Raw genomic sequence first — 12,719 nt, forward strand, 5'->3', positions numbered from 1 at the left:
CACTCAAACAATACTGAGTCAAGCAATCACAAAACTGTCTCAGAAGTTTTTTTAGTACAAAATCTTATTTTTCTAACGCCATTTAGAGTAACCCGATCGCACTTATACAACGCGAGATACAGATTACTAAAGCCATCTATTAGAAAAATAATGGATTTCTTTTTACTACACCATATTCAATAAAACACACAAAACATACATTATTGTATCATTAATGTAAGAATTAAAAATATAGAGTCCAAACATCATGTTTATATGATAATAGTAGGTCTAGAAAATAATTTGGATTTAAACTGAATTCGTAACAAAATATTTAAAAAAAAAATAAAAAAACTACAAAGAGACATTTCAGGAGTTCATTAGACCAGAGTGTGACAAACTAGAGTTAAAAATCTGTCTATTTAAGCTTTGCCATGTACTAAAGAAAGGTTAGATTAGGTTTTGCTATAAAAATAGGATAACTAAAAAATTTAAGTAAAAATAATGCTACATAATAGATCGCATTAATTTTATAAAGGAATTTATAAGTTACTTATTATGTCTTTTACATAGCAAAAACAACAATTTTTCCAAAAAACCAATTTTTCGGAAAGAAATCGAAATTTTTCCGGTTTTTTTCCAGCAATTTGAAAAAAGCGGCTTTTTTTAAATTATAATAAATAATCTTCTATATTTGTTTCTAGCAAATTTATTCATTCCAAATGTCATTGATTCCGAATCATAAAACTTATCTACAGACGTTTTATTGAATAAAGTTCATGCGACAAACGAATCTATGTAAATCATGATTCTATATACCGAATAAATTTTACTTGCGAAAGCACAACGCAGTGTCTTTAATTGAGCTGCTTTGTCGCGCGGTGAAATATCCGCATTCGACCGCGCCGCTTTGTGAGTATAAACTTTTTCCATGGCCGCGACAGATTGGCGTTGCCCGAGGGACAAGCGGGATGATTATCTTTTACAGGGCGGACTCCCGTTATTAGATTAAAGTAGAGCACAGGCCGCGAGTGTCATTAACGTCGCCAATTAGCGCTGCCCTTCGCAGTCTTTACGCGCGCCGCAGTATTTTATCCGACCCCTCGGGATCTTTATTTGTCGCGACAAAACAACGTAAAGCGATGTTTTACATGAAAATACATCGTTTGTGGTGGTTCTATTATACCGTAGGGATAGACAAGGATCCAAAGGCATACCAAGTCTTTCTAAATTCGCGTATAATACTCCAACGCAAGCAAATCACGTTTGTAAACTGATTTTTATATGCATTCGCAAGGGAGAGGAAATTGATGTGTACAATTTTTATTATATGATGCACAGAGAAAACACGTGCAATTTTTTATTAATGTGCATTTCCTTTTGTATATAGTGGCTGTCAAATGTTTCCGGCCATGAGTAATCTCATTATATCGTTTCGATAAAAAATCTTTACAAATAAAAATCTACAAATACCTATTAATATAAATATTTAAAATATCGTATTCTTAAATTGATTACAACAAGAGTTATTAACTTACAATATAAACTCTAAAAAAGATTGACAGAAATTATCTAAATAAAATTATACGTTTACTGGAAACTTTTGGTAGTCACTGTATATAATTTCCACACACATCAATAAAAATTTCTATTTTAATATAAATTTATAAATCTAGATTAAAAAAACGATCCCTAATGAATACTAAATACAAATTAGTTCCACTGATTACGTTTTTTGTGCTTACTCTGTATTCAGTACACACACCTGACTCCATATCACAGTTTCCACCTTGTTTCACTCTGGCACATTGTGTAACGAAACCTCCGAGCCTCCAAGTGTTCTTCCGTGTATACCATTAGCGTCGTTAGTTAATGCAATTAACCGTGCTCATTCGGTCACCGATCTCTCCCCAGAATTATTTAACGCGCAAAACACACTGCCAGAGATGTTGAATACTTCGCGATGAAAACACGCGGTGGCTCGTGGCTCACGAAATCCTGAGTATTCCGAACAAGAAGTTTTGCCAACGCAGAATTCGGAATATTATTACTATTGTTAATTAACGTTTATTCCCTCGGTAATTAATAGCTAATTGTTAAACATATTGTTGAAGAAAATTAAATACATAACATACTTACCAGTAAATATAATTACGGTTGCTACTGATAATACTCAATCCAAATTAGCAATTAAAATAAATTATCACATTACTTTGACATATTCTGACAAAAATCATATACATTAATTTTATCACAAATAAATAAGAATTTTAACTTCTAAATTAATGCGTGATTTGTAAGATAGCTGAAAAAGTAAAAGAAATAAATTTTATTATTTTCAACATTATTACTCAAGAAAAATTGAATAATGTAGTGAGCAAATTGTCCATTGTCTTCGGATCCATTTCTAACTCCAAGAAGATATTTCCACAGATCATCGTAAGTACATGATGACCTATTTCAAACGTCAGACGATTAATTAATAACGGTCAACAACGTTTGCCACACTGGCAAACAATAAATAACTGTCGTCATTTCAAGACTATCCAAGAGTCTTCTATTGTCTATAATCAAATGTCCGGCATACTCATCTTTTATTCTTATTCACGTTCGCTATTTCAAAAGAATGATATCGCTTTTCTTTACTAAAGAAAAATTCAAAGAATGTTCTGTTTAAAAAACAAACTATTGTAAAATGTTTCAAAAATAAAGACAATTTTTCGAAATATTTGAAATACTCCATATATATTTTTCTAAGGATACAATAATTAATCGTCTGAAAGGATCAAAATAATGAAATATTATTACATATTGAGTTCTCGTTAGATCAATTAACAGGACACATTATGTCACGAAAAACAACTTTATTTCCAATTTTTACAATGGTACCTAGCACGTTTCCCCGTCCGTCCGAAATCACGAAGAGGTTTCGAGTGAGAGGCGAAAGACGAGGTAACGGCACGCGGCACGCGCGACGATCGATGCAATACGAGCGACGAGAGTACGGCGCACGGGAGAGAGTAATATCCGGTTATAAAGTAAAAGGCATTCAACCAGGATAGATGGATAGATGGATGGATGGATCAGGACGAGGAGTTCGCCGAATACACGCGTATCGAGTAATCGTGGAAAATGTAAGCGCGACCAAACAGCGATTTCGATGCGTGCGGTACGCGTGCAAGATGTGGCTGCGTGCCGTGCGTGTCGATTGTAAATAATTTAAATATCCGTGCGTACGCGCTGCAATTAATCGTAGGACACGTTTAATCGGTTTTTTTTTATACCGCCGTCCTTAAAACAAAATTACCTCCGGTATTTACACTACGTTCGGTAACTTTTTACTTCGTCGCGATTCGTTACTTCATCCGTTGGACGAAATAGCGGCGAATAAAAAAAAATTTTTGATATACACCGACTTTTTCGTGCACGGCGTTACTTTGGCGGGATGTCAAATCTGGAACTCTATTCTGGATAGAAAATTCGACATGATAAGAGGAATGAATTTATCGGATAAAATATTTATTTAAATAAAATATTATCAGATAAAATAATCCGCAATTTCATATCATCGTTTCGTTTGACAGCACTCTCAAAATCTATCCGAGGTATTTAAAATTCTCTTCATGTATATATTTCACTTCCTACTGAAAAATTTAAATCGTATCTAGAAGGCAGTATCTTAATACGCGCGAAGTGTATTTACGTGCAAAGATCAATGTCAGGATGGAAAAGAAAAACGCCTCACTGTATTTGCCTCTCCCGGCACACGATATTCCTATTTTTTAATTGCTAGAAAAGTGACTATACAAGGCTGGCAGCGATATCTCTGTGTTCTTCGTTTCTTCATTTTCTTCACTGTCATCGATTAACTCCGTCTCTGCCTGTTCCCCTCTGTCATCCCTCCCCCGTTCTTCTATGGATGCCCCCATCTCGTGGTTCGGGACAGTTTTCTAAAAATCAAGGGACGCTCACGGATTCACCTCCAATTACTGTAAACGCTCTTTTGTACATAGAGTACTACATTGGTAACACTGTTGGAAAAAAAACAGAACGAGAGTCATTTCTCGTAGTTTTTGAACACTGAATACGAAACCAATTTCCAAATTGTTTTATCACGACACAATTTGAAAAACAGATGTTCCAAATATCCAAAAAATTATATAAAAAAAGATTACTAGTCTTGCTCCGGTAAGAAAGTAATTTCTGTAATTAACTTGCGTTCATAAGAAACAATAACATCGAGTAAATGCATAAATTAATCAATATATAACATAAAATGCTTTCTAAAAAATGATTATATTTAGCTGAAAAAAGATATTCTGCTTATTCGTAATTACCATACACAATGCAATAAATAAATTGCTTCGGCAACAAACAAATATAATTAATCCGGTCTGCAACAGCTGTCATACAGAAAAGCTATGCAGAATCTGTATCATATGAAAACATCGTTTAATAAGTGAGTTATTGCCCGGTATCGGAGAGCTCCCGCGGCTAGCTATTAATTACCGGAAACCCATTTGGTCCATACGCATTTCTCAATGTGGCAGGCCCATCGAGAGCGTATCTAATCGCACTGCTTGTTTAAGGGGTTATAACTTAGTGCGTACTGACCTTTGCGGGATCGCCGGCGCCGAGATATACGAGACCGGTCGCACCTGCGTACGCCAGCAGAGTGTCGACTGCCTGCTGCGTTTCCAGCAGGATCCTAGTCTCGTTCATCCAGTCACTAGCGACGCTTCTGGGCGCACCCTTGAGTAGATTCATGTATCTCAGGGTCATTTTAAAATCGCCGCGATCCAACCAATATCTGAAACAAACAGTTAGATGCGATATGTTTAAAGCTGCAGTAAAGCGGTTCTCGTCAAATAATTTCATCTTTGGAATATCCTTGCAGTCCGCTTAAATTGAAAATTGAAAAAATTCACGCAAAAATATGATCAGACACCAAGATCCGCCTTAATCAAATATAGCCTTTTTCGCTTGTTAGTGTTATTCATTTTTTTTAATCGATGAAGTTTAATAAATGTAATATCTCTGGATAAATTCATATTGATTTGTTAATTCGATATAATTGAATGCTTCGCAAGCAACGAGCGGTCGCGATTCGCAATTTGCGGGAAGCAATCAGCGTGGAAGATTTGTTGGCCGATTTCTCTATAGTTATTCACGAGTTCAACCGATTGCTGGCCACTTCATTCCAAAGTTTAGAGACAGACGAGAACGTATTCCTCTCTTTCTTCTCCTCCTCCTCCTTCCTTCTCTTCCTCTCTCGTTTTCAAAGGAATGCTGGAGAGATTGCGCGATAGTTTGGCGAAAGGCACTCACGACAGAATAGTTGGTGACATCCGGTAGCCGGAAGCCGCACTATCGGGCATGATTTTCCAAAAGGAGAAAACGTTGATTTGGAGAGAGAGAGAGAAGAGAGAGAGAGAGAGAGAGAGAAGCTACGCTTTGTTAAAATCTTCTGACCGAACGTTCAAACTAGTATCCCCCACGAGTCATTTGTTCGTTCGTTCATTCAAGGGAAACGTTTATTCACCGGCTTAGGATTAAGTTGGTGATATCCAGCGGATGTCGCTTTTCTCCTGGTGCAGCAACGCTGAGTTCTCCAAGAGAAAACCGCATGCAGGATAGAACATCGACTGAGAACTTTACACAGATTATACCGCTTCAGATACGGTAAAGTGAGATTAATGCTGTGTATGCCGATTTATCTGGTAGATTAAGGAAGAGAGAAAAAATTTTCAGTGTTTTTAAAGGATACGAAAGGATTTCTAAATAAACGTACAATTGAGAAACATTTTCTTTTTCATTACACCGCAATATCATCGTTCCTAAATCGCAATGTAGCTGTTTATTCTGTTTATGATTTAATGACAAAACGATTAGAAGAGCAACGATAATTTATAAAAGACAAAAAATATTACGATAATTAATATATTCTCAAATAGGAATAAATTATTTGAACCTAATCATGTTCTTCTAATTCTAAATATATATTTTAATCTTTTGCTAATTTAATAAGTAAATATTAACTGTGCTGTATAATACAAAATAAATAAATGTTAATATATTTGATCATTAAGTGAGCATCTTATACCTAATAATAAACTTTGTAAATTTTCTATCTCACTTTTATAGTTTTGATAAATAAATTACCGATTACTATGCAATCTTAAAACACAGTTTTTTTATGAAAATATATTACACTATTAGAGTGATAATCGATTTAATTTTATTGATGCTAGTAAGCATTATAATGTTAAAAATTAACTGTCTATTATCGGATCTTGCTCGATCGCACATCAAGTTATTGCTGAGATTATAGAGAAAACTAGAGGATCTTCTGGCTTTCAAAGAAAACCAGAGGATCAACTGACGTCACGGACATTCCGACGTACGTCGGATGCTATAGTGCCTATCTTCTCATTACGACAGATCCTATGGAATAGCTACGTGAAATGGGACGCAGTGCGGTACGGTGCGGCGCAATGTGGAACGTTTATCCATCTCTTCGGTATCTTGAGAGCGATTCGAACGTAGTCCACGTGGCCTAATTCGAGGCACGGACGCGCAACGATCGTGGATACTGAAGTTTCTTGCTGCTTTTGGATTTCATATTCGGCAATATCGTTCTGTAAGAACTTTCCCGCTTGGCCTTCACTAAGACGAGCGAACAATCCTCAAGATCTATTAAGAAAATCTTTCATTTTTGTATGTTCCTTTGCTATAGATCGCAGATAAGCTTTAGTTTTCTTTACACCGATCGGTCCGGTTGTAGTAGTGCGCGATATGAACTTCTCGTACACTGAGAAAAAAATGCTGTTGATTCAATTAAAATTTATATTACGGGCTGTCACTAACATAAGTAATTAATTCATATATATTTTTATTGACATAAAGGCCTTGATTATTAAAATAATAATTTATGTCTTTATGTCAATAAAAATATACATAAATTAATCACTTATACTAGTGATAGCTCGTAATACAGACTTTTAATTGAATCAACAGCATTTTTTTCTCAGTGTAATAATTTTAATTAAACGCTCATATAAAACAAATAGTCCATCCCATATTTCCGTTTATCTACAAATTCTTCAGCCTATCTAATGTTTTCTTTTTTTTTTCTTAACAAAGAAGCTTCTCTTGTATAAGAAATTTAAAGCTTTTATTAATTTAAGAAAATTTTATTCATTTATTTCAAAGTAAAGAGAGAAAACTTTCAGTTTCAACTTCAGTTTTAATCAACATTTAAGTCAAACTTTTCGACAAATATAGCTCATTTAAAAATATCCACTTTCCTGATTCGTTGATTTATCACTAGAAGTATCTAGCGGTTATATATTCTATTTTTTAGAGTAATACTTATTATATTTTTTGTATTCTAAAATAGTATTCTGAAATTTTTTTATTTTTCAATAAATCATATGCTTTATACTAATAAAATATTCAGTTTTTCGTCATGGAAAAAAACAATTTTTTCTGAAGTATCTGAAAATTTAGCCAGATACAGATCTGAAAATAATTTTGTTGGATTGTTTATCAAAATAATTGGGAATATCAAGCAATGCTGCAAAAAGTTTTAACATTCTAACATTTTAGATACTTCAACAAAAAATTATTATTATAGTAAACAAACTTTATTATTATAGCAATTTATTCGCCTAATCTTTTTAGTAAAAATATACTTTTAGTGTTAAGGAAGAAAATTGACTTTCGATTGCTCTCGAAATAAAATGAAGGTTATTAAATAGTTAATTAATACATAAGGCAACTACAATCGCGCGTGCTTCCAACTAATCGAATGAAAGTTGGAGATTAAAACGCGTATTCATCAAATATTCATTTACTAAATCATTTACTAAAATCAAGACAATAACGTCACTTTCAAATTCGTGAAATCTGTTATGGGGTATATATCAATCTACTCTGCAGGACACTCTGCAGGACACTCTGCAGGACACTCCTCGGGAGCTCGCGAATTTTACTCGCGGACGTTGAAAGAGCGTGCATACCGCAGTGCGCCCCGAAATTAAAAATTCAGAAGGCTCACGTCCGGCACGTGTTCGTTCATGGACGATGAACGTGTCGCGCGAGCTATATATGTTGCACATATTGGCAATTTTAAAGGTGCAACTTATATCGGCGTAACTTATTTCGATTTATCGTAGAGATCGACCTGAAATTTATCCGCTGATAAAATGTGTCATTCGCATTAACAACATATTTATTCAGGTCGCTGAATGCCATTCGTATAATGTCTATCGTGCGACAATATCAACTTATTTTGCATGAGATGCCACTTTGTGTTACAGAAGAAAATAAAGTAGTCTTGATAGAATAATTAAGTATTCATCAGGATATCGCTCACGCCTTTTATGAGCGGCGAGGGAAGAATACAACTCGAATTGTTTCGTGGAAAAGCTTTGATTAAAACAGCACGTGTCGCTGCAAATTCTGCTCTGTAAAATTACGACATTATATATATTAAAATGTTATGAGTATGCAAAGACGTCAACTATTAACTCAATAAATTACATTTAATTTCGCAGATGACGATCGAACACTATCTATTCGAGAAATTACGATTTTTTTCTCACCATATATGCGCTTCGCAAAAATATATTTTACGCATCGATAATGAACTTTGACATTTTTCCTCTTTCTTTCGCAATCCATTCGGAAAATATCCTGAATAATGCAATTTTAATTCATAGAGGAAAGCACGAAGAGTAGCGACGCGTGTAGATAAGAGAGAAAGAAAGGAAAAAAGGAAATATAAACTGCCGGGAAAGTTAGAGCGGAGAGTCCATTTTCTTTTGCAGTAGACAGCCGACACTTCGCGAGTCACAACGAGCGCGAGTAAGTGCTCTTAAGTATGTAAATCTATCGCTTCGTAGCGTGTGAGAGACACTAGCCGATTGCTTCTCCAGCATTCTATGCTGTAGCATAACAGCTGTTTTAAAGATTCCCTTCGTTTGGATGTAGCGTTTCCCAAGCACTTGACATTCTACACTGCGGTTAAGACACGATCGAGCAATGAATTTTTCGTATGGATAAAAACACGAGCCACTGCTCTCGCAGATTTTTGTACGTGAAACCGTTCAAATATCTGATATCGTGCCAAAGCGTTTTCACAGCCGTACAGAAATTCTATCGTCAAAATAAAACTTTAACGTTGAATTCTCTCACGGATCTAAACTGTAAAAAATTTTATGTAAAATTACAAAATGAATAAAATTATAAGAGAATATAGTGAATAATCTTGAGATCCATTATTAAAGATGAATATTTATACACGTAAATTACAACTTACAAATATAAAATTGTTTTTTAGTTAAACAATTTACAAAAATAAATTTACAAATTAAAGTTTATAGATGATATTATGTAAGTTTATAGAATATTTACGTAATAATTCACCGACAAATTACAATTTTTCTTAAGCTGTGGTATCTATGAACATAAAAATGCAAATATAATAGCGATATACTAATATCACCATTATGTAATGTAATATTATGAAAAGCACATTTACATAAACATTATAGAATATTATTATTGTAATTTTTCGTCTAATATAGATAAATATTTATAATTAAAAGTAAAAGTATTAATTGTTTTAGTAAAAACTTTTTAGTATAATTTTATATATTTCCACTAAAAATTATGCAATTTTTGCACATATTATTTATGCAATTTCGCATACCTTTTTTTACAATGTACAGTTTCGAGCGTTTTCACACGTTCCATTTTTCGCGTAAATATTTAACGTTGTAGATATTAATGAAACACGTTTGTAATGCTTTTATTGGATACATAATATTTTTCCTTGAAAAAATAAATTTAAGCGAGCTGCAATACATGTGTGTGCCCCACGGGGCATACGTATGCTTATTTTTATTTAGTGTTACGCAGAATAAATCGAGGGCACCTTTCATAAGGGCCAGAAACCAAAGGGCTGCTGGTACGAGAAAAACGAAAAGATAAGTCGGTAAAACGGCTTGCTAGCGGATTTTGCCGGGGATAACCTGACGAGTAGTAAATGGCGATGTTCTTTGTCAAAGTGTACGTGGCGGGTATTACGGCAGGTGTTTTCGTCTTTCCCGCCTCGTTGATGGCTAGCCGGATATATTGCTCTACCCAGTCCTTAGGGTCTCGTAAGGATAATTTATAGGGTCAACCCAGGATCGAGCGAACAAGAGAAAGAGAGACGAAGCGTCTTGCGTGACGCGGAAATTGCCGTTCGAGTTACGAGTACAATAAAAGTACATTTAATCGGCGACACAATAAATTTTATCGTTGTCCAGCATCGACAATTTTATGCCATCGTTGTTTACTTTCGTAACCCGTACTGTTTTCGTAAACTTCACAAGATCGTGAAATTTGCAAGAAGGAATGCAGGCAATCAATTTTCGATAAAACGGATATTGGGGAAAGTATTTCGCTTCGTTTATAATCCGGCACGATCTCAAGTTTCTTCGCGCACAATAAATTCATTTGATCTCTTTATCTTTGAAGATATGAGGGAATCTTTGATAATTTACGAGAATTCTTACCTGGCACGTTGGAGTATGTCGTACGTATTCAACGAGTCTACGTCGATTGGCTCGTCTTCGAGCTCCCTTTTCGGAATTGGATTGGCCGTTTTGATGATCAAGAAACTTTGAAGATAGCTAAGAAGATATATAGGCAGGGCTGCACCGCCTTCAGGCACCATGGCTAATCTTCTCGCCACGCTCTCTACCTAGTAATGTACAACGAGCGAACCATTTTCAAAAATTGATATTATCATTTACATAAAAGAATTTCATTTGAGCCATAAAAAAGTTGTAAATGGAAAGAGAAACTCTGAAAAATGATAATGTCGCCGTAAGTAATTTATTACATCATTAAGACGCAATAAATTTAACTAAATTTAATATCGCTCCTTTACTTTAAAAGTAACACAACAAATTAAATTTCTCAGAAAAGAGAAAAAACTATTTTTCCACTTGACTAATCAAATAATATCGGCAAAAAGAATATATTCTTAATGTGACCAAATGCCGTTCATAACTTGTTAAAAAACTATCTTTTTTTAGTTGTAACTATTCTGATGATTTTTTTAAATACCTTTTTTGTGACAATTCTGAAAATTTTTTATGAGAAATTAATTTACTTTTGATAGTTAATAAAGTAATGTTTACCTAACTCATTCATGATAATAACTCAAAAATTACATTTTTTCTAGTTATATCATTTTTTAAGTAAAAAGGTAAGTATGTATTAACAAATGATACAATATCTAAATATCCCTATCAACAAATAATACAAAATAAAATTAATGTATAGTGTAAACAAAATGCACAAAGTATATTTTTTTATATTATAAGACGCAATATAAAATTCTAACGTTTATTCGCTTGTCGATTTAAATCGCGTACTAACAATCTCAAAGATCATCTCGTAAAAATAGGCAGTCTAATTCTAAAGAATGTGAGATGTGCGGTAATTACCTTGAGGAACCTTTCGCGGAGGGTATCCTCTGGGAACACGCCTCTCTTAGCCGCCTCCTCGGGAATGGTTTGGATAGCAGCGCGAACCAGTGGATCCTCCTTCGCTAGAATCAAAGGAAACGTAAAACTGAATTGACGCGAATGAATGTACGGCGGCTTTCTATGGCTCTCTGTTTAATTAATTGAAGTATCAATTGACGTCCATTTTTCGTACGTCGTTCATTCATCCGGCCGACATATCGAGAATTTCGGCGAACAAAATTAATCAGCATGTAAATGTTAATTCGTATGTATAACCAAATTTATGCTATGGTCCAATTTGCTTTGTGGTCACCGCTTCCACAACATTCTGGTTACGTTTTTCCCTCATTGAATGTATTGTTTACACTGCGTCTACAACGTGTTATGATACATGTTTCAAGTTGCGGTTCGTATTTATCGCAAATAATATGTATATATACAATAAGTTTATAAAAGATGTTTTAACGTCAGATAATTGCACATTTATGAAAGGGGTTTGAGCATGGCAGTCATCGATTGAACTTCGCGCTTCCGTAGTGTAATCGTTGATTGAGTTTCAGTGAAAATTGAAAATTACGAAGGCGATTTCATAGTGAAAGATTTAAAAAAATGATGAAAGCGCTCAGGAAAAAATTTATAGACACTTGGCGCAATTAAGGGCGCGGTAGGGGCATAATTAATGAACATATGTGCGGCGCTCCATCAGGTCGACACGAGCTCTTTTGAAGCCCACCGTACAGCTTTTATGAAGGTTCCGGTTTTACTCGCTTCCGATTAAGCAGTAAATCTTCGATGGTACTTTCTTCCGCGGTTTACCTTGCTCCGCTCTTATCAACTTGGTGGGTTGTGGCTCACATATACGCACGTTTTGAGAGATAATGAGAGAGAGAGAGAGAGAGAGAGAGAGAGAGAGAGAGAGAGAGAGAGACTTCATCTCTATTGTTCTAGGCTTTTCATTAACGGTTCGAAACGAAAGCCGTCCCCGAAACGGAACACGAATTGCTGGAACGCGGCGGCGGGCGATCGAGCAATTAAAAGTGCTATACTCTAAAAGCCGGAATAATATTCTTTTTCGCACGGTTGCAGCTTCAAATTAGACCTTGATGAAACTTAATAACGCTTGTATTTTAAATTGACAATTGCAAGTATCGAAAGATTGTATGCAGCAAGATTTTCTTTCCTCCCCCCACTCTTTATATATATATATATATATAA

General features: G+C 34.8%; 1 protein-coding gene across 3 annotated transcripts in view; it reads right to left on the reverse strand.

Annotated features, from left to right (window-relative positions):
• Nucleotides 1-4,461: 4,461 nt before the first annotated feature.
• The window catches only part of Mitofilin (inner membrane mitochondrial protein mitofilin), a 41,592-nt gene continuing 33,334 nt past the window's right edge, over nt 4,462-12,719 (reverse strand). For 2 of the 3 annotated variants that reach the window (XM_018457939.1, XM_018457938.1), the window contains 3 exons: nt 11,484-11,587; nt 10,545-10,732; nt 4,463-4,789 (listed from right to left, as the gene is read on the reverse strand). In XM_018457939.1, coding sequence (XP_018313441.1) covers nt 4,579-4,789; nt 10,545-10,732; nt 11,484-11,587 — 503 coding nt within the window. In that variant the 3' untranslated portion in view covers nt 4,463-4,578. Of the gene's footprint in view, nt 4,790-10,544; nt 10,733-11,483; nt 11,588-12,719 lie in introns of all 3 variants that reach the window. The other variant, XM_018457937.1, reaches the window with a different exon arrangement.

The sequence above is a fragment of the Mycetomoellerius zeteki genome, unplaced genomic scaffold, assembly GCF_001594055.1.
Source record: "Mycetomoellerius zeteki isolate Tzet28-1 unplaced genomic scaffold, Tzet1.0 scaffold690, whole genome shotgun sequence".
Taxonomy (NCBI): domain Eukaryota; kingdom Metazoa; phylum Arthropoda; class Insecta; order Hymenoptera; family Formicidae; genus Mycetomoellerius; species Mycetomoellerius zeteki.